The 20694-nt window shown below is 44.6% G+C and overlaps 1 protein-coding gene across 2 annotated transcripts in view; it reads left to right on the forward strand.

Moving 5' to 3' along the window:
• TAF2 (TATA-box binding protein associated factor 2) overlaps positions 1 to 20694 on the forward strand; it is a 57149-nt gene that overhangs the window by 11719 nt on the left and 24736 nt on the right. For both annotated transcript variants that reach the window (XM_077351595.1, XM_077351596.1), the window contains exons 6-16: positions 573 to 804; positions 3017 to 3201; positions 4192 to 4305; positions 5291 to 5390; positions 8241 to 8326; positions 8763 to 8898; positions 10890 to 11044; positions 11855 to 11969; positions 13382 to 13491; positions 14245 to 14310; positions 15382 to 15634. In XM_077351595.1, the coding sequence (XP_077207710.1) occupies positions 573 to 804; positions 3017 to 3201; positions 4192 to 4305; positions 5291 to 5390; positions 8241 to 8326; positions 8763 to 8898; positions 10890 to 11044; positions 11855 to 11969; positions 13382 to 13491; positions 14245 to 14310; positions 15382 to 15634 (1552 nt within the window). The remainder of the gene's footprint in view (positions 1 to 572; positions 805 to 3016; positions 3202 to 4191; positions 4306 to 5290; positions 5391 to 8240; positions 8327 to 8762; positions 8899 to 10889; positions 11045 to 11854; positions 11970 to 13381; positions 13492 to 14244; positions 14311 to 15381; positions 15635 to 20694) is intronic.

Here is a 20694-nt window from a genome sequence, read left to right on the forward strand (position 1 = left end):
TTCCCAAGTCCCTCAGCCTTTCCTTGTAGATAAGATTGATTCAGCTTTGACGTTCAAAGATAGCCCTACTGACTTTTGGTCAAGTCAGTTAACTGGCTTTATTTTTGTTCTAAAATGTCTCTAAGCTGCATTTTCCTACTTTGGGGAGTTCTAGGCTCACTGGCAAACCACCCCGTATTGAGTCTGCCATGAAAATGCTAGAGGGTGTCACCCCAAGGGTAAGACATGTCTCGGTGCTTGCACAGGGGATACCTTTACCTTTAGGCTTCAAAGACTCTTCCACTAAATAAAAGTCTTCCTTGAGAAAAAGAAGAGGATGAAGAGTTGGTTTTTATACCTGCTTTTCACTACTTGGAGCAGGCTTTCTGTTCTGGCCAGGGTTCTGTGTTTGGGCATGGATAGAACGGGGTTGTACATGGGGCAGGATAGGTCACACCTAGCCACCAACAGCAGCTTGCTTGTGCCTTTTTTGCCGGCTGAATTGGAGAACTTTGCTACATATTGAAGGCTATAGGAGTGTAGTTTTGAACTGGGACGATCCTTGACGACTGACATTCTGTTTTCCCCTCTAGGTTTTGGTTTCCTTGTGTCGACTCATACTCTGAACTTTGCACATGGAAACTGGAGTATACCGTCGATGCCACCATGGTGGCGGTCTCAAATGGAGATCTGGTAGAGACAGTGTACACTCATGATATGAGGAAAAAGACCTTCCACTATATGCTGACGATCCCGACTGCAGCCTCTAATATTTCTTTGGCTATCGGGCCATTTGAAATCCTTGTTGACCCCTACATGCACGAGGTACTGCTTTTCACTTGTCCTTTTCATATTGAATGCGATTTCTGGCAGTGTTCTTAGGCGGAGTATGGTTGGGATTATACCATCACTGTTACATTAGTCATATGAATGTTAAAGAGGGTGTACTAAACTGTATTACATTACACTGCAAGTCAAAAATCCAATTCTTTAGGTTTACTATTCCTGTTTTAGGGTTATTGCTGTTCAATAACTTGGATTTTTGGGGTAGTGGCTTTGTTGTATAGCCTGAAGCTGGAATGTAACCAGACCTACACTGCTTCCCAGGTTCTAGTTCAATTGATCTGAGAGCCAGCGTGGTGTAGCAGTTAAGAGTGGCAGCCTCTAATTTGGAGAACTGGGTTTGATTCTCTACTTTTCCACGCACAGCTAGTCAGGTGACCTTTGGCTAGTCACAGTCCTGTTAGGGCTGTTCTTACAGTACAGTTCTCTCAGAGCTCTCTCAACCCCACCTACCTCACTGTGTCTTTTGTGGGAAGAGGAAGGGAAAGCAGTTTGTAAGCCACTTTGAGACGACTCCTGGTCATGAAAAGCAGGATATAAAAACCAACTCTTCTTTTCAGAAACCTGGAAATGTGGCACTAATTCTCCCAGGGAAAAGGAATGAAACAGTACACTTAATTGTGTAGTTTGAATCTACAGACTGGAATGGTGAGCTTTACTCAATCCTCCCTGTATAATAGAGCGATCAGGAGAAGAAGAGTTGATTTTTGTACCTTGCTTTTCTTTACCATAAGGAGTCCCAAAGTGACACATAGTCACGTTCCCTTCTTCTCCCCACCACAGATTCTCAGTTCTCCATATTAGAGTCTACCTCTTTAGCCACTACCCCACACTGGCTCTCTGATTAGAGAGCCCCACACTGGTTTTAGCCACTACCTCACACTGGCTCTCTGACCTGGGAGACGCGGGTTCAAATCTCTAATCTGTCTTAAAGCTCAGTGACTTTGGGCCAGTTCACACACACTCAGCCAATTCTACTTTGCAGTGTTGTTATGAAGATAAAATAAGGTGTGGAAAAAGCCATGCGTGCTGCGCCGAGCACCTTGGCAAGATGAAAATGTATGGACATTCAGGGCATAGGCACCCTTCTTTTGAGCAGTTATGGTACGGCTCCCGGTCTTTGCAACTCACTAAAAAGTTAACCAAAAGTGATACAATGAGAGGTGGTAACTAGTGCAGCAGGAAAAATCAGAACACTTACAAACCAACAAGAAGCAATAAAAACAGAAGGAAAGATGTACATTCAAGTTCTATAATTCTGGCTGTCAGTAACTTATTTTAGAACTTCATTCCACCCTGGCCTGAAGCGCAGTGTAAGTAGCTTGTTTGTTTTGCCCCATTATGACAGGGATTTGAACCACACCATACTTAATTATCCCAAGTGGTCTACCAGTTCTCTGACTCTGCTTATTGAATATCATTGTAATACCATTGTAAACATTGAAATAAGGGGCAGAACTGTTTTTTTGTGGCAGTTCTAATGCTGATTATGCATTTTCTAATCCTGGATCCTGTCTATCTCTTAGGGAACACATTTGATGTTAATTAAAAGCAAGTGGTGCCTTTAATTTTCAGAGGCTAGCTCATGGTACCCAGCTAGGGTTCCCACTGGCAGCACCCCCTCCTAAACTGCAGCCACCACTTGGTATGCCAATGGGGGGGGAGGAAATAAAACATTTGTCATCACATCAATGGCATGACATCATTCTCAGGGTCAACATGGAAGTGATGTCACACTGCTTTAGGATTCAATGGAAACTGTAGTTTTACCATAGAGTCTCTGCTGAATCCTAGAGTGGCATGATGACACCAGGTTTGCTCCAGAAATGACATGAGATCAAGCAACAGTGAGCCCTATGTCTCCCCCCCTCCCCGGTCTCCCTCTGACTGGTAACTCTGTTCCCAGATGTGTGATAGCCCCTTTCAGTAATTGTGAAATTAGAATCTAAACTTCTTTTCGTGATATTTCCCTTGGGCAGAATTGTATTACATTTTGATTGCCTTATTTACATCTCATCTTTTTTTCCCAGAAGGGGATTTGAAGTGGATTGCAAAAAAAGCGGGTTGGACAAGAGTTTTAAAGGGGGTTGGACTAGATGGCCTGTATGGCCCCTTCCAACTCTATGGTTCTATGAAGGTTTCCCATGTTAAAATGTTGACATTTGCCAACTTACGTATATCCTTTTTGTTATAGGTGACACACTTTTGCTTACCCCAACTTCTCCCACTGCTCAAACACACCACATCGTATCTCCATGAAGTCTTTGAATTCTATGAAGAGATACTTACCTGTCGCTATCCTTACTCCTGCTTCAAAACAGTTTTTGTAGATGAGGCCTATGTTGAAGTAGCTGCCTATGCTTCTATGAGCATTTTTAGGTTGGTGCTTAGAATGTTATATCTAAAAACCAGTTTTTTTAACTGTTGCTCAAAGGAAAGGGCTGGGTGCTATAACCTTCGTTCTGCTTGCTCTCTTAATCCACTGTGGAACGTATTCCTCTGGCACTAAGCACTTCTATTCAAGCAAGCTTCAATGTCTTTCAATGAGCCGAGAACTGCTTAATGCTGAGGAAGATGCTTCCCAGTGGAGGGCCTTTTCTGCAGTGGACTAAGAGGAAGATGAGGAGCAACTGTGTATAGATCAGCTGTTTGGTGGGCCCTTTAAATCCCCCCCCCTTTCTCAAGCAGCAGAGAACTTCTGAGCTGCTTTGCGCGCCCTTTAAATGCCTCCCTCTCCTGCTTTCTCAGTCAGTGGAGAATGCTGACTGAGAAAGTAAGGAGAGACATTTAAAGGGCTCGCAAAGCAGCAGAGTGTCAGTTTCAGCTGCTTGGCGAGCCCTTTAAAAGTCTCCCCCTCCCAAGCCTTTACTGGGAAGGAAGCATTTCAAGGCCCTGTCAAGCAGCTGATGTTGACATGGCCTGTTTAAACTGCAGGGTTTGGTTCAGATAGATTCAAAAAGTTTCCATAGCATTGATTCACATACCTTTTGGGCTATCTGGACCAAATTGTTTTTCATACAAGAAAATCATATAAAAGCATTTGGAAAAGTTAATTTGAGACCATTTACAATCTACCAAATGTAACATTTTTCTTAAGAATATGCAAAATCTGCTTGGGGTGGGCGGGGAGGAGAATCATCGTAAACAAAGCAAATTGGTACCATTTTCATTATTCCAGGGTCAAATACTCGTTACAGATTTAAAGCCTGTAGTTCTGGAAGTTTAACTTTCCGAAAACATTATTGTGTGGGGAGATATAAGATTCCTAAAATCTTACCCTTTTATGTTGACTGCTTAAACACAAGAGTAAGGTTTTTTTTTAAATGCATCATAGTCACTCATGTGTGTTTGTATTTTAAAACGATTTAGTACAAACCTTTTGCACAGTGCAATGATAATAGATGAGACCCCACTGACCAGGAGATGTTTGGCTCAAGCTCTGGCCCAGCAGTTCTTTGGCTGTTTTATATCTAGAATGTCTTGGTGAGTACAGCTTTAACATATAAATCTCTTCATGTAGTATCTGTTTTATGGGTATGTGTGGCAGGCCTGGCCAGAGACAGCTGAGGTCAAGAGCAGTGGGAGTCCTTCCCAGGGAAAAGCTGCCCAGGCCCAAGGAATCCCCTACAGGAGCTGCCCTAGAGGCCTGCAGCACAAGAATGCCAGGTTCTAGGAACCTGGGTCCCAAGTTGAGAGGTTTAGCAGTTGTAAGAGGAGGAAAGGAGATTAAGAAGAGCCCTGCTGGACCAGACCAGCAATCCATCTAGTCCAGCATCCTGCCTCACGCAGTGGCTCTCCAGTTTCTCTGGTGTTCCAAAAGAGCATAGAGGCTGAGACTTTCTCCTAATGCAGCCGTCAGGATTTTATTTATATTTATTATTATTTATAATTTTAAGTTCTAGACCACTGCTCCCTGCAAGTGGGCTTGGAGTGGTTTACCACAACAGCTTGAAAAAGGGCGGAACAGAAAATTAAGAAATAGATGAATAAAAATAAATAAATTTAAAACCATTAACAATTAAAACATTTTAAAAAACCATGAACTTATTTGAGACTTCACCATTCTGCTACCAAGACTGCCTAACTTGTGATTTTCTGTTGTTTTTAAGTGGTATGATGTTCTGGGGGGGAGGGGAATCCAATGTCTCTTGGGAATGTGGCTTGGGCAGGAAGAGGGGCTGGGACCCACAACTAGGGGACAGATCCAGTGCCTGAACTCCTCCTTAAGAACTGCCCTCCTGAGAAGCCTAGAATGGGAAAAGGGAGTTCAGCCACAGAAAGTGAGGGAACTTTCCCAGGAGGCCAGCTGGCTCTCAACGTAGAATTCTTATCTGGTGACCAGGGATAATGGGGGGCTTCCTCTTTGCCTCTGATTCAGTATCCTTCCAAGCAGTCGGGCAGTTTTCAGCATTTGCAATGCTCTGTAAATTGAACAAGTTGACGTCTTTATTCCATCTTTTGCTTACAGGTCAGATGAGTGGGTATTGAAGGGAATCTCTGGCTATATTTATGGCCTTTGGATGAAGAAAACCTTTGGCGTAAATGAGTATCGACACTGGATCAAGGAGGTAATATGCCCAGATGGGTGGTGCTTTGAAGACATCCATGCACTTAATCTGTTTTTTTTTTGTTCTTTTATTTATTTGAATACTTTTACTCCACTTTTCTCCACTGGGTGAACTCAAAGCAGCTTCCTGTATTCAAAAGCAACAGGCCATGAATACTAACAGAGATACAACAGGTCTACCTGGCAGTGACTAACTAAGGCACAGGTGAAGGAAATGGAACACAGCAGATGGCAAAGCTGATGGCAACAGTCTCTCTCCAGCCAGCATTATGGGCCCGATGGATTAAAGCAGGGGTAGTCAAACTGCGGCCCTCCAGATGTCCATGGACTACAATTCCCAGGAGCCCCCTGCCAGCATTCGCTGGCAGGGGGCTCCTGGGAATTGTAGTCCATGGACATCTGGAGGGCCGCAGATTGACTACCCCTGGATTAAAGTGAACAAAGTTATCAGTGTTCGTTGGACATTTTAAAAAGAAGTTATTGCAAAAGTTTGGCCAAGGACTGGAAGCAAATCAGCACCATTCTGGAGATAATAAGACATTATCACAGTGCATAGGCAGAGAGGGCTGCCTTAAGCTGCTCTGAGTTATCCCATTATCTGGTTATATCTTTAAGGTGGCATGTTGTCATACTGCAGGGGTAGTCAACCTGTGGTCCTCCAGATGTTCATGGACTCCAATTCCCATGAGTCCCTGCCAGAAAATGCTGGCAGGGGCTCATGGGAATTGTAGTCCATGAACATCTGGAGGACCACGGGTTGACTACCCCGTCATACTGATTGCCCATTTCTCTAGGGCTTGGATAACCAGGTGCTTCCACTTCAGTCTGTGCGCTAATAATCCACCATTCCTTGCCCTGGTTTTTTTTTTTTTATAGAAAGTTTTTATTTTATTTTCCAGAGTTGAAAACAGTGAGATACATGCAATCTACATTGTTAATACAGAAAAGGAGAGCTATACTCTTCATTTGATACACTTGGTTCCCCATTTTTAATCCCTTTTGTAAATAGTTCAGGTAAGGGCCCCATTATTCTTGAAAGGCCTCTTAGTGTCAGTTTGGCTATCTTGGTAAGATCAGCTAGTTTATTCACCCAGTCTTCTGTCGAGGGTAGTTCTTACGTTTTCCATTTCTTGGCCAATTCTAGTTTTGTTGTCGTCGTCGCATAATAGAAGAAGCTCTGTATGTGGGTTAGGAAGCGCTGTGGAAAAACATTTTGGTTCCCTGTTTCAAACTTACAAACCCTCTTCTCTCCATATAGACTGGCTACAATATTATGAACTCTTACCCAAAGCTTATAGACTTTTTATAAAAAGAGAAGTCTACTTTGTTACCATCATTTAGTTTCTGATAGTTTTAACAATCATAAACAGTTTATACTTAACATAGTCCTAGAGCCCTCCACATTTTCACTAGAAAAAGGGAAAAAAGAGAAAAAAAAATACTTAGTTGTACGGAAAGAAGGGAAACAAATATATATAAGTATACATTGTTGATACCAGAAATAATAAAATGGAGTCTTCATTAATTAATAGAAAAGATTTTTCGTTAGTTATATATACACCTCCTCAGCTAGAAACCTTCTTTTAGTTATGCTTTAAATTTAGGCTGAAAGTCACTACATAGATATGCTAGATAATTCAAATTCAGGTATCATAGGAAATCTAAAACCCCACACTATAATGTAAGCCCATTCCTTGCCCTGGTTTGTTGGAATGGGTGCAATAAGATGTTACTTGTATCGGGAGGGAGATGTTTAAGCATGCTTAACATATAGTGGGCCTTGGAGACAGTCACGTGGTAGATTTCTTCAGGCTATCACCCTCCTCACAGATTCCACTACAAGGTTGGGGAAACTGCTAATCTGAATGTCAGCAGTTCTTAAAAGGGTGTGTTGTGGTCGCTTGGGCAGTTGAATGGGTCCGAGTGTGGCAGCGGGACCATGCAGTTTGTGGGCTCCAATTTACTCATCACGATTCTAGTATAACTGCCTCTGTGATGGAGAAATAATACCATTGCTATGTGCGTGCGTGTGACAGCAGCCATCATGGAAAGAAAAAAATTAGATACCATTTTACTTCTGGAGTCAAAACAATATATAAGCAGGACCACAAATTTAGACCAGCTTCTGGTTCCTCACTTACATAGGAGTTTTCTAAGTTTGTCCCTTTGGAAGAAGATCTGAAGGGTTTTAAGTGGTAAAATCCAAGCCCTAAATCTAGGCCTCTTAGAGGGGCTATACAGCCTTCTAACCAGCGCATGATTTCTTTAATTAGCTTGAACCATCTGGTTCTTTTGCTTGATCTTTATAGTCTATCGATGATAAGTGATGTGTTTGGCCATAAAAACACAGCTTTTAAATGGTCTTGGTTTAATTTCATAGCCCTGCATCCCCGATCTGCATTTTTTCCCTCTTAAACAGCTTCATATGTTTCTGTGGGAATATCATGTTATATTCTTGCCACTCCCAGAGAACATCGTTGTCCGTCATTTCTGCTGAGCACTTCAGTCCGTTCATGTTCAGTGACAAAGGGTGTCATTTCTCCGCATTGCTGCAACTCCTTCCATCCCTGTTGCTCTTAATCCGTACAGGCTCTTTGACCCCCGAAATAATCTTTTCAGGGGTCAGGTGGGTCTGTGGGAGCAGGAGAGCAATATGGGGGGGAGGGTCGATTGGGGTTCATCGGACACATGACCTGTCACTGTTTCTAATGAGAGAAGCTCTCGTACTTTTGATGCTCATGTACCTCGATTTGGGTAATTTACCGGTAGCAAAGAATTTGCATCCTGCTGCTGTGGTGTTTGTGCAAGCAGGTACTCATTTGTGGCATTCTACGTATATTGCACATTTCAGGAACTAGACAAGATAGTGGCCTATGAACTGAAGACTGGCGGAGTCTTGCTTCATCCGATATTTGGTGGAGGAAAAGAAAAAGACAAGTACGTTCAGTTGGGCAATGAGTAGATTTGAGGGGGGGTGTTAATGTATGAGTAATTAGTGAGTTAATTACTTCACCTGGCCAGTAGTCCCATAAAGGTTGTTCCCCCGATAAATATTATCTTTGAACTGTAAAAATAAAAGTGCGTTAACTGAGCATCAGTAACATATTGTGAATGTTACTGTTGTCTTCATGGATGGATGGGTGGGTGGGTGGATGGATATGCATTGTGCAGGAGGTTGGACTAGATGACCCTGGAGGTCCATTTCAACTATGATTTTATTTATATTGTGTGTGTAAGTGTGTGTGGAGAGAGACAGAGACAGAGAGAGCTGTCTTTTAAAAATCTTTATGTTGTGAAATCACCATGCAAAGCATGGTGGGGTTTTGTCCTACAATGCAAAAGATTCTGAAATAGTCTTGATTTGATTTTCCAGCCCTTCATCACATCTGCATTTCTCTATAAAACACCCTCACACTTTATCGTGGGAATACTATACAATGTTCCAGTGTAAGGCCCACCTAGTCATGAGGCTGATAGAAAACAGGATAAGCATGGAATTCATGTTACAAGTAAGTATGTACATCACTCTATAAAATACATTTTGGTTACCTTAAAGTAGCCTTTAAGTTTTTTTTTCCTTTCCATCAATTCCTTTAAAGAATTCAGTTTATGTGTCATAACTATTAAAAGTGATGTTGAAAGAGAGGAGCATAAACAAATTATGGCTTGGATCCGGCCAGTTGTTTTTTTTTCCAGGCAATCCTGCCCACTTCCTCTCCTCACCATAACCCCATCCCACATGGCTTTCGTCCATGCTGCTGCAATGATCCCCAACCTAGCAAGATTTTTGTTGGTTCTTTTTGAGCAACTGAAAAGCTGGCTGGACCCAGTCCTACAAGCTAAACCTATGTGTTCTTGTTTTGTGTAAATGGTTGGTGCCCATGAAAAACCGTCAGTTAAGAAATTGTGAATTGATCAGGGGGAATTAGGTTCTCTCCTTGAGCTAGCCGCCTCTGTAGACCTAAGCATGGTTGATGGATATTAAGATTAATTTTCATTTTATTCATTTATTATTTCATTTGTTTACCGCCAATCCTACCCAGGCAGTTTGAGGCTGTTCACATCATCATATAAAATATAAAATTACAGGCAGAACTGAAAACAGCACACTGTACCCAAACCCACCCAATCCTCTATATCCTCTCCTGCCATGCGAAGGAATATCCATGCTGTCACCCACCAAGGGCAGGGTAAGGAGGAGGGACACAATTGATGTTCCACCACCCAACCTCAGCCAAATGCCTGCTGGAAGAGCTCCATTTTACAGGCCCTGCCGAACTGCGAGAGCTCTGACAGGGCCTTTAGGTCTTTGGGGAGCTCGTTCTACCAGGTTGGGGCCACAACCAAGAAGGCCCTATCCCTGAGGCTGGGCAAACGTCTTGTGGGCCGAGAACCACCAACCTGTTCAAGTTTGCAGAACCTAAGGCTCTACTAGGGGCACAGGGAGACAGATGGTCCCTCAGGTCATCATTACCCATGAGAAAGGTAGCTAAATTTACAGGAATTGTTGAGCAGGAATCGTTAACTAGCTTCAGTCCTGGTTAAGAGGGAATCTGTTCAGCCTTTATTTGTGGTGAGCATCAGTGTCAAGACACTGCTTAACCATGGTTGAACCAAGAGGTGTTTGTTCCAGGGAGGGCGTGTCCCACAACCAACTTCTTAAATCTTAACGATGGAAAAAAGAAAGCTGCCCTTACATCTCCCCCGGCCTGAACTGCTAAAGATGTATTAGTTACACTTTTATCCTGCCTGTCCTACAGATAACTTAAAGCAGACCGCAGCATAGGTGGACTGGCTAAATGGTCTTGGCAGGGCTGAAGTTCCCCTAGCTTCACTCACGTAAATGCATCATGCTGCCCTAGGGCTACCCTATGGAGCCCAGAGAACACAAGCACCTCTTTGCCTGGTTAGCTGTTTGCATAACTGGCCCACGTGGCTTGGGCCCAGTTCGAGCCACACCCGGAAAACTAGGTTTCCTCTTGAATAGCAGGCCATGGAACCGAGCCATCGGTTGCAAAAACAAGGACACTCAACAGTGGCTTAAGCAGTTCAATCTGTTGCCTGTCTTCAGCTGCTCTTTCTCCCCACCCGCTACAAGCAACAATTTTTAGCCATCAGACCATAGAGTTGTGTGCAGGAGTAACTGCACGATGCTGCTGTCATTTCGTAGCAGCTAATTATTATGTGAGCAGGTTGTTGGGCAATGGGGCTGCCAGTGCTTAGCCGTGATAGCTGCATGAAGCTACGCAGGCCATGTGCTGACCCAACAGGGCACTTCTGAACTGGTGCATTTTCTGATACATGGCTCCCTCCAAAAGTAATCAATGTCCAGGTTTGTTCCTCTCCTTGCCAGCAAAGACCACCTTGGACCTTCTCCGGATTTGTTTCTGAAATGAACTCTCTTTGCGTCACGTGACCGGGAATGGCTTCAGTATTTCTTAAAAGACTTAAGGTTGCTTGCCTGCTTTGAGTACCGACTGAGGCTGATTTTGCTTTGTAGGTTTTCAACAAGCTGCTGAGCCTTGCCAGCACCGCCTCATCCCAGAAGTTCCAGTCTCACATGTGGAGTCAGATGCTGGTTTCCACATCTGGGTTTTTGAAATCCATCTCCAACGTCTCTGGCAAAGACATCCAGCCATTAATAAAGCAATGGGTGTATCCTTTCCAGTCTAGCTCTGGGCTAGTTCATAGGGAAGATGAAAAGTTAGCTGCGCTGTGGCCCAGTTTAAATGAGTACGCTGGAATATATGAAGCAACCTTGAGATGGTACAGAGGGATACCATCACTTCTTGTTAAATATTTGAAGTGCAAAGAATAATCTGTTCCACTTAATATTTCTGGTAAGGCCTTGGAGGAGGAGCGTGTCTCATGTCTTAAGTGCCACTCAGCGCTTAACACCCACTCAGGGCGGCTGTCCCGCCCCTGAGTGCCTCCTCCTCCAACCATCTTGCCTGTCTGTCCAGCAGCCAGCCAATCACCTTCCGTCTCCATCTCTGACCACCCCCTCCTCCTTCCACCTTCCTCAGAGGCTGTAGATCCCTGCCCCGTGAGAGCTGCCCCTGCCAGTGAGTTCCCTAACAGCTGCCTACAGCCTTTCCAAGTCCTGGGGGGACGGAGAGACCATTCATAGAGTACTTCCCTCTCCCCCCCTCCATCTAGTGCCGGTTGTATTCCTGAATGGAACGGGCTTGGTCCCTAGTAAGTAAATAAAATCCAGAACACCAATGTTGCTTTGTTACCATAAAGGCTGTTATTAAAGTGTGCTTTATTACATTTCCCTTCATTCGCGCTATGCCAAAATTACAAATAGAGACTCACAAACAATTGGAAAATTCTGCTCCACGAGCCTGATGTAAACATGGAGGCGTAACGTGCTGTAGGCACGCACTGATCCAATTCCACACAGCTTGGGAACTTAAGTGACTTCTGAACACAATGGTCGTATTATCCTATTCCGTTCATTAGAGATCAGAGCAGCGTGGTCAAGTTTTATGGAAGTTTTGCATTCAACAGGAAACGAAATGTACTGGAATTGGAAATAAAGCAGGACTATACATCTCCTGGGACTCAGAAATATGTGGTAAGTCCAATTCGATAAGTTTTTAGTAAAACTTGTCAGTCTTTTTACCTACCTGCTGCACAATTAGCCTTTCAGTTATATTAAAGGTAAAAGGTAAAGGTATCCCCTGTGCAAGCACCGAGTCATGTCTGACCCTTGGGGTGACGCACTCTAGTGTATTCATGGCAGACTCAATACAGGGTGGCCTTGCCAGTGCCTTCCCCAGTCATTACCGTTTACCCCCCAGCAAGCTGGGTACTCATTTTACCAACCTTGGAAGGATGGAAGGCTGGGTCGGCTGCTGGGATCGAACTCCCAGCCTCATGGTCAGCGCTTCAGACAGCATGTCAGCTGCCTTACCACCCTGCGCCACAAGAGGCTCTTTCAGCTATATTTGAACCATTAAATAAGGGTTGGGAGGGGCAACTTTTCTGACATGCTGAGCTATATCATGGGAGGGTCAGTAGCCTCCAGCTCCTTTCAGTGTTTTCCTGCGTTGACATCAATGCACATTAAATAGGATTTTTATTGAAGCCAGATGACAATTTCCAGTTGATGTTTTCCAACTTATTTGTCAGCTGTTATCCTAAAGGCAGCCTTGCATTAGCTCTTGAAAACACTGAGTGGATTCAGAATTCAGTGAACTTCTGGTTTCCTTGTTTCCTTCGTGTTTTTGCAGTCACATATCTCTGCAACTATAGGGACACGAAGCCTGTTTTGTTATTCTCCCCCACCACCCAATACAGTTTAATGGAGTTAATAGGGTTGTGCCGAAGATGGTTGACCCCACAGAGAGCTCATAAGAGAGCTGTGATAGTATTGTTCAGGGGAGGCCAAACTGTGTCCCTCCAGAAGTCCATGGCCTACAATTCCCATGAGCCCTTGCCAGCTTGGTTATTGTAGCCCATGGACCCACAGATTGGCCACCTCTGGTACAGTGGCCTGAACATTGTACTTGGGCATGTGAATCTTGTGTTTGGATCAGCCTTGGAGGTCAAGGGATGGATCTAGGCAAGCCTCTTTCTCGCCACCTAACTTCACAGGATTATCGTTGTAAGGAATATGTTTGTTTAGGTTACACATGTTGGAAACAAATCACGCCATGTCTTGACATGGATTATAGCTAGAGTTTGTATGGAGAGCCAGCGTGGGGTAGTGGTTAAGAGCAGCAGACTCTGATCTGGAGAATGGGGTTTGATTCTTCACTCCTCCACCCAAAACATGCTGGGTAACTCTGGGCCCAGTCACAGTTCTCTCAGGATTCTCTCAGCCACCACCTACCCCACAAGGTGCCTGATGTGGGGAGAGGAAGGACAGGCCATTGTAAGCCACTCTTGAGATTTCTTAAGGTAGAGAAAAGCGGGGTATAAAAACTTTATCTTCTTTTTCTTCTTCCTTCATGTCCTGATAATGGCAAATCCATCTCTTCTAAGGGCCCTCTGAAGGTGACGGTGCAAGAGCTTGACGGGTCTTTCAACCATACTCTGCAAATAGAAGAAAACAGCCTGAAGCACGACATACCCTGCCACTCAAAGAGCAGACGGTAGGCTTTGGACCATTGGCAAGAGCCTCCTTGTGCAGCTACTGTGGGCTTGGGGATAGCTGCAGCTTGATTAGCCTGACCTTATCAGAGCTTGGAAGGTAAGCAGGGTTGCCTCTGTTTGGGAGACCACAAGGAAGACTGCTCATTTGTTGCCTTGGAAACCCCATGAAGGGTCAAAGTGAATCAGTTCCAACTTGTCAGCATTTTATTATTACAGGAGTAAGAGGGTTTTTTCCCTGATTTTTATACCCCCGATCTTGGAAAGTCTCACAGCGGTTTACAAGTATAAAACAATAGATTCCATAAAAACCCCATAAAAACTGTCCTTATCAGTAACCAAGCAGAGGAGAGCACTACCCTAAAAGATTTTAAACACTCCACCCCCTATCCCCCCCGATTCAGCCTAAGAGCCAGGTCCTCAAGGGCCAAGTTTTAAAAATGGGGGGAGGGGGGAACTGGCTGTCACTCTTGAACACCAGAATTCTTGATACAGGTAGAGTGGTTAAACATTTTCAAGCATTAACCATAATCTGCATTGTTTGAGGGTGCACCCGTGGTAAGTGCTGTCTTTCTAGAAGGGAGGAAGGACCACAGACAGAAACAATCTGGGGTATCTGTTCTGGTTAAATGAAGACTCAAAAACTTAGCCTTCAAAATGTGGTTTATCAAATCGTTATTTAATCTGCGCTTGCAGAGTTCGGAAAAGAGAAATTCATATTCACGTTTGCCTTTCTTTCAAAAACAACAATGCAGGAATAAGAAGAAAAAAATCCCGCTAATGAATGGAGAGGAAGTAGACATGGATCTTTCTGCTATGGAGTAAGTGATTTCATGAAAGCAAAGATATTGTCCCTCTTCCTATGTTGTATTTGGTTGTTTTAAGGATGGGAGAGTGCGTGATAGCTCAATGGTAGCTCTCTGGATACGGAAACTTCAGGACTTCTCTCTCCTGGTCTCAGCAGTAGTTTACCTGCTAGGAGATACTTGATACTGGTAAACAGCTTAGGAATAGTTTAGTAATAAAGATTTTCTTAAAAAGCCTCACAGTAGTGTACTGTCCTCACTAATACTGTGAGGCTATGCCCAGAGGTAAGCTAGGTCCCCGTTAGAGACAATATTGATTACTAAGCTGGAATACTTTGAATGATTAGCTCCCATAATGATTTGAAGATAAGTTTGTCTTCATATTACCACTGTAATGTAATTTCGATCTTGTCACCAAAGAAATGTTGGTGAAAACTCTGTTGAAAGTGAGGCTTGTTTTGGCAGGTTGCTGCAAAGACTTTGTAAAGGCTTGGGAAGAAGAAAATGAAAGTCTATTAAGTGCATCTTTGTTTTAGATATTTTGCCTTGCCTGAACTGCCTTAGCCTCCAGGTGATGGCTAGAGAGCTCCTGGATTACAGCTGATCTCCAGACAATAGAGATCAGGTCACCTGGAGAAAGTAGCCACTTTGTAAAGAAGATTCTCTGGCAGTACACCACAGGGACATCCCTCCCCTCCCCAAATGCCACCCTCCACCAGTTTCCCAACCTGGCAGCCCTAGTAACTGCTGATAAACCTGCCTTCCACAGATTTATTTTAGTAATTTTTGGCTAATCTGTTCCCGACTCATTCTTTGTACATAATCATTGCTGCCCGCTCAAGAGCTGTGTAGGCTAAAGAGAGTCAACAAAGAAAGGATTTCCACAAGAGGGCTCTGGTGTAGAAATACTTTGGGAAGGCCCCCCTCTCCCTGCTGTTCAAGGAGCAGAACTGTAGCCTCACACATCTAGGAAACGAGAGGTTTTGAGTTGAGGGCTACCTCTCCACTCCACTTTAAAACGTCATAGTTGGTCTGCCAAACTCTGCTCCATTTTAAGCCAAAACTTTGCTCTTTCGTTTTTTCCAGTGCTGACTCCCCTTTGCTCTGGATAAGGATCGACCCAGACATGTCTGTCTTAAGGAAGGTAGAATTCGAGCAGGCTGACTTCATGTGGCAGTACCAGCTCCGATACGAGAGAGACGTGGTTGCCCAGGAGGAATCCATTCTGGCCCTGCAGAAGTTTCCCACTCCAGCATCGCGGCTGGCGCTGACCGATATCCTTGAGCAAGAGCAGTGCTTCTACCGAGTGAGAATAATGGCCTGCTTCTGTCTTGCAAAGGTGAGGAGGCGGCCGTGTCGGCCTTCCGCAAAACGCCTTCACAGGTTCAGGGATTTCCATGGAGGCCTCCTGGTTGAGCCTGGGTCAGACCGTGTAGAACTGACTCCTGCAAAAATACCTTCTCACTGGACCAGCACAGGGTCACTTCTGTAATACACAAATAGTTGTGAGTCTTCCAGGCTTTTAAATAAAGGCTGCTACTTTTCTAGTACTCATGGACTTAATTTGTCCCCTCCCCCAAAACTTGAAAACCAAAGTTAAAATTGTGGAAATTTCAGGAGTAGTTTCTCAGACTGAGGGGGGGGGGGCGTCCTCTTCTGTTACAAGAAAAATCATATAAGGAGGCACATAAAAATTGGTCTGTGGATTGCGACCATTGGATTGGATCCCCTCAGAAAGAAGCCTGACTTTCCTGCCTCCTCCCTCCTGCAGCAGCCCAAACTGCACCTGCCTTTCAGCTCCTAATGGAGGGGGGGAACCCAGGAGCAGGACTGCAGGCAGTATTTTGGGAAGAAGAAAAAGGCAGGGAGGCCACGCTCTGAATTGCATTTTTATCCTGACCTTCCCCTAAGAAGCTCAAGGAAGTGAGCATGGTTCTTCTTTCCCTCATTTTATTACCTGCGAGGTAAACTAGGTGGAGTCAAATTGACTTGTCACCTGGTGAGTTTCATGGATAAATGGGGAATTTGAACCCAGACCTGCCTGGTCCGAGTCTTAACACGCTGACCAATACAGCACACCGGCCCTCACTTTATTATTAGTGGCCTTGAAATCAGAAGACAGCATCAGAGGGGAGGTCTGCAGTAGAACAGTTAGATGCATCCAGTAAGACCTTAAGATAGCGGTAGTCAACCTGTGGTCCTCCAAATGTCCATGGACTACAATTCCCATGAGCCCCTGCCAGCAAACGTTGGCAGAGGCTCATGGGAATTGTAGTCCACGGACATCTGGAGGACCACAGGTTGACTGCCCCTGCCTTAAGAGACCAACCAGAGTTTCCAAGTGCAATGTTTTGAGAGTCAAAGCTCTCTTCTCGAGACAAAGTAGAGCTCTGACTCTCAAAAGTTTAAATCCTGAAACTCTGCTTGGTCTCAAAGGTGCTACTGGGCACAGATTTGAAATCAGAATGCATTCTTCGTAGGTCCTCCACAATTGCAGGGCAGGATTTTTAGACCTTGTTCGTTTTTAACGCGTCGGCTATGAGTAACCGTCAAAACTCTGCCGCATCTCCCAAACAGAACTGCTGTCCAAAGCCAGCCTTATGGAAGTATTTACCAAGTGCTCGGAAATGACCAATTTGAAAAGAAAACCACATTGTTTTGTAAAAAGGGAATTAGAGGCACCTTTCACAGTAACTGCTGAAACAGAGATGCTTGATGTTAAAATAGTTTCCTCATTTTCATTAATCCTTGTGATTAAGGGTGTCTTTAAAAAAATAGACAGCTAAAATGTGTGTTGTTTCTTTGAGAAATTCTTGTGTGTCTTGGAAATCTGGGCAGGTTGTAGACTTTAACCTCTAGCTTTACAGCCTTGGTTCTTTCTTTCCAGCAAGAAAGTGCAGCCTGGGCATGTAGGTTTAACCCTGTAGAGAAGACAGTGTGGCATAGTGGTAAAGAGAGGCAGTCTGTAATCTGGAGATTGTGGCTTGTTTCCCCACTCTTCTTCCACATGAAGTCTGCTGGGTGACCCTGGACCAATCACAGTTCTCTCAGAACTCTCTCAGCCCCACCTACCTCGCTGGCCCTCACTTTATGATTAGTGACTGTTGTGGGGAGGGGGAAGCTATTGTAAACTGCTTTGAGGCTCCTTAGGGTTGAGAAAAGCAGGGTATAAAAACAAACTCTTCTTCCTCTTCCTCCTCTTCCTCCAGAATTGATGCTTAAGTCATATTTCTGTCTCACAAAATAAACCAGCTCATGATCCTTGACCCTAAAGAAGCCTGCCTGTCCTCAACCAGGGCCAGAGCCTTCTCTGTCCTGGACCCCACCTGGTAGAATGAGGTCCTGTAGGACAGGGGTAGTCAACCTGTGGTCCTCCAGTTGTTCATGGACTACAATTCCCATGAGTCCCTGCCAGCAAACGTTTGCAGGCTCATGGGAATTGTAGTCCATGGACATCTGGAGGACCACAGGTTGACTACTCCTGCCGTAGGAGATCAGGGCCCTGACAGTGCTAAAACAGTTCTGCAGGGCTGGCAAAATGGAGCTCTTCCACCAGGCATTTGACCAGGTAACCAGCAAACATCTACAGGGCCCCTGCTCCCTCCCTCCCATGCGTTCTGCTCTGGACCTGTTTGCATCATTATACTCTGTTACCTCTGTTATAGTTTAATGTTAATGCTATTGTGAACAGCGGAGTTCCATGTACTGTTTTCTGCATTTTATGTAAACCGCCCTGAGCCTCAGGGAGGGCGGTATATAAATACAATAAAATAAATAAATAAAATTGGCCTGGAACTGGAACATAGGACTAAGTACAGTTTCCTAGTGAAGCTGAGCTAGGATTACATAGAAGATCCTTTTGTTTCTGTGCCACCTTTCTTTCCTAGAAAGGTGTTATTGTTCACGCACCTGCTAGTCCAAAAAGGGTTGCCCTGGGCTCTTCTTGCTAAGAAACCTGGAATTGGGCCTTGCTAGCAGAGTAGCTTATCCTCCCCATTCTCCCACCGCACCGGCCCCAGCCAATCTCTTTTACTCTCTCAGAGCCGAAAACAAGCAGATGGGATGCTACTCAGGGCTGGCCTTTTGCATTTACTAAAGGGAGATTCCTTTAGAAGCGTATGGAGAAAACGTGTGGCTAATCCATTAAAGGTTCTTGGATTCCTTCCTGCTGTGGTGAGGGGTATGGTTTGTTCTTCTGAAGTTGCAAGGCTGCTGAGGGGGATTTTATTGAGTCTGACCATGCCAGCACACGGGCCTAATGACAAGGTGGTGTGTGCTCTACTACTTTAAATTGTGCCCTCCTCCATTCATGCCCTGTAACTAAGCCTCCAGCCACCTCCTGCTGCTTTCACGTTAGGCAGACTGAATGTCCTGCCAGCTGCTGAGCTCAGGGGAGCACTTCCTCAAAACCCTGTATTCTAACTACTGCATTTGCTGTGTATGTGAACTCACAGGGAGTGTAGACCAACTCATCTTTACCATGCTACTCGGAAACCTCTGAATTACACCTGTCCTGAGTAACTATCACCTCACCGTTGAATCTCGTGTGAATCTTCTTTTTGCTGGTAGACACCAATCTGGAAATAACACGTTCTGTTGCCAAATTCTTAGCAATTGTGGTTTCTTTACTGCTATAGAGTTGGGTTTTAATTTGCCTTGCTGTATTTTAATGTTTGGCGCTTTGTGATTTATCTTGTCTCTGTATTAGGGATTGGTGGTTTTTGGATTTGAGGTTTCCTGATTCTGTACAACTCAAATAAACGGAATCACTGATTCAGTATATCAATATGAGTTTGTCCAGTTCAGGATCATTGAATTGATTCCCAGGCAGCAGAGAGTAAGGAGGAAGAACTGCCAAACAGCTGATCCTCACAATCCAAGTTGTTCAGCAGTGGAATTGGCTGGCCGAGGAGGTGGTGAGCTCTCCCTCGCTGGTGGTCTTACAGATACTTATCCTGAATGTTTTAGACCCGTGGTCCCCAACCACCGGGCCGCGGCTCCCTCTCCCCCCCCACCCAGTGAGAAACTTCCCAGGCCGCAAGCAAATCAGCCGCCAAAGCAGCCAATTAGCATGCGGCCCGGCAAGCTTCTTTATGCGGGGGGGGGGGAGGGAAGCGTGGCTGCTGGCGCAAACACGGATGCGCGGCAGGTCTGGGCCACTGCTTTAGACTGATCCTACCTTGAGCAGAGGGTTTGACTAGATGTCCTGTCTGTCCCCACCAACTCTATGATTCTACAATTTTTATCTCATAATCATTTGAGATTATTGAGTTGCAGACCCCATCCTTTCCTATAAAGTTACAGGAGGACACACCTTTCCGCCGTTTCTTTCTGTGAGGGCTTGTTCAGCCGATAATCCTATCAGATGTCTTGGCAATTGATTTTTGTAAGCCTTTACTATTCTATAAAGCAGATTTTCTAAATTGAAGTTGTTTAGATGAGCTCTCTCTGTTGTACCGATCTCTCTGCTCCATACGCTCCATATCACCTAGACCCAGACGGGCTTCTGGATTGTCTTTCTCTTTGGGTGGTCTTGTACTTTGGCCGAGGCACTGTTGAAATCTGAAATGAGGTTATTGGCAGGGTAAATTGAGAAATCGGGTAACGCTAACACCTCTTGTGTGACTGGCTTCTGTAGACGGTCTATATGCAGCTTACCAACTTAAGAAAAATCTGTCTGAAATGGAAATTGTGGTAGAGGGAACAAGTACAGTCAGGTATGGATTGCAGGAAGGTAATTAGTTGCAGATGTCCCGTAAATACAAACTGTTTCCACATTCTATAGATGCGATTTATAGAGGTTGTGGTGGTGAGAGGCTGTCTGGTTTTTAGGTAATGCTTTCATTTTAAGTAGCGGTTCCCAAACAGTGTTTCCTGGGCCCCCACCCTGCAGGGCTCTTCGGACAATTATCAAGTTTCCGTGGCAAGATGGTCAGCAGTGGCAGAAATTCTGTTTGCAAATAGCTGTTGTCCAACCATTAACATCTGTCCTTGCAACGCCCGGCCTTTTGATAATAGAATTAAGAAAAGAGGTTAAAGATGCAGAGGACATTGCAGTTAAAAAAGTAACTGATGGGTACAATAGTGTTCCGGATTGGCTTTTCTTATGTTTTTGTTTTAGAAAGATTTGTGGAAGACTGGTCTATCAGTTACTATTATCCTTCATTGTGCCGAAGGAGAACTTCCATATTCAGAGGCAGTCGACCTCTGGATTCCAGAGCCAGGAGGCAGCATCAGGGGCAGACCTTTGCTTTTGTGCCCTGTTGTTGGTCCTGTGTGAGACAGGATGCTAGACTAGATGAACCAGTGGTCTCATCCAGCAGGGCTCTTCTTCTGTGCCGTTGTGTGCTGCAGCTGTTCTGAACATTAAAGGTAAAGGTATCCCCTGTGCAAGCACCG

Source organism: Paroedura picta, chromosome 9, assembly GCF_049243985.1.
Source record: "Paroedura picta isolate Pp20150507F chromosome 9, Ppicta_v3.0, whole genome shotgun sequence".
In the NCBI taxonomy this organism is placed as follows: domain Eukaryota; kingdom Metazoa; phylum Chordata; class Lepidosauria; order Squamata; family Gekkonidae; genus Paroedura; species Paroedura picta.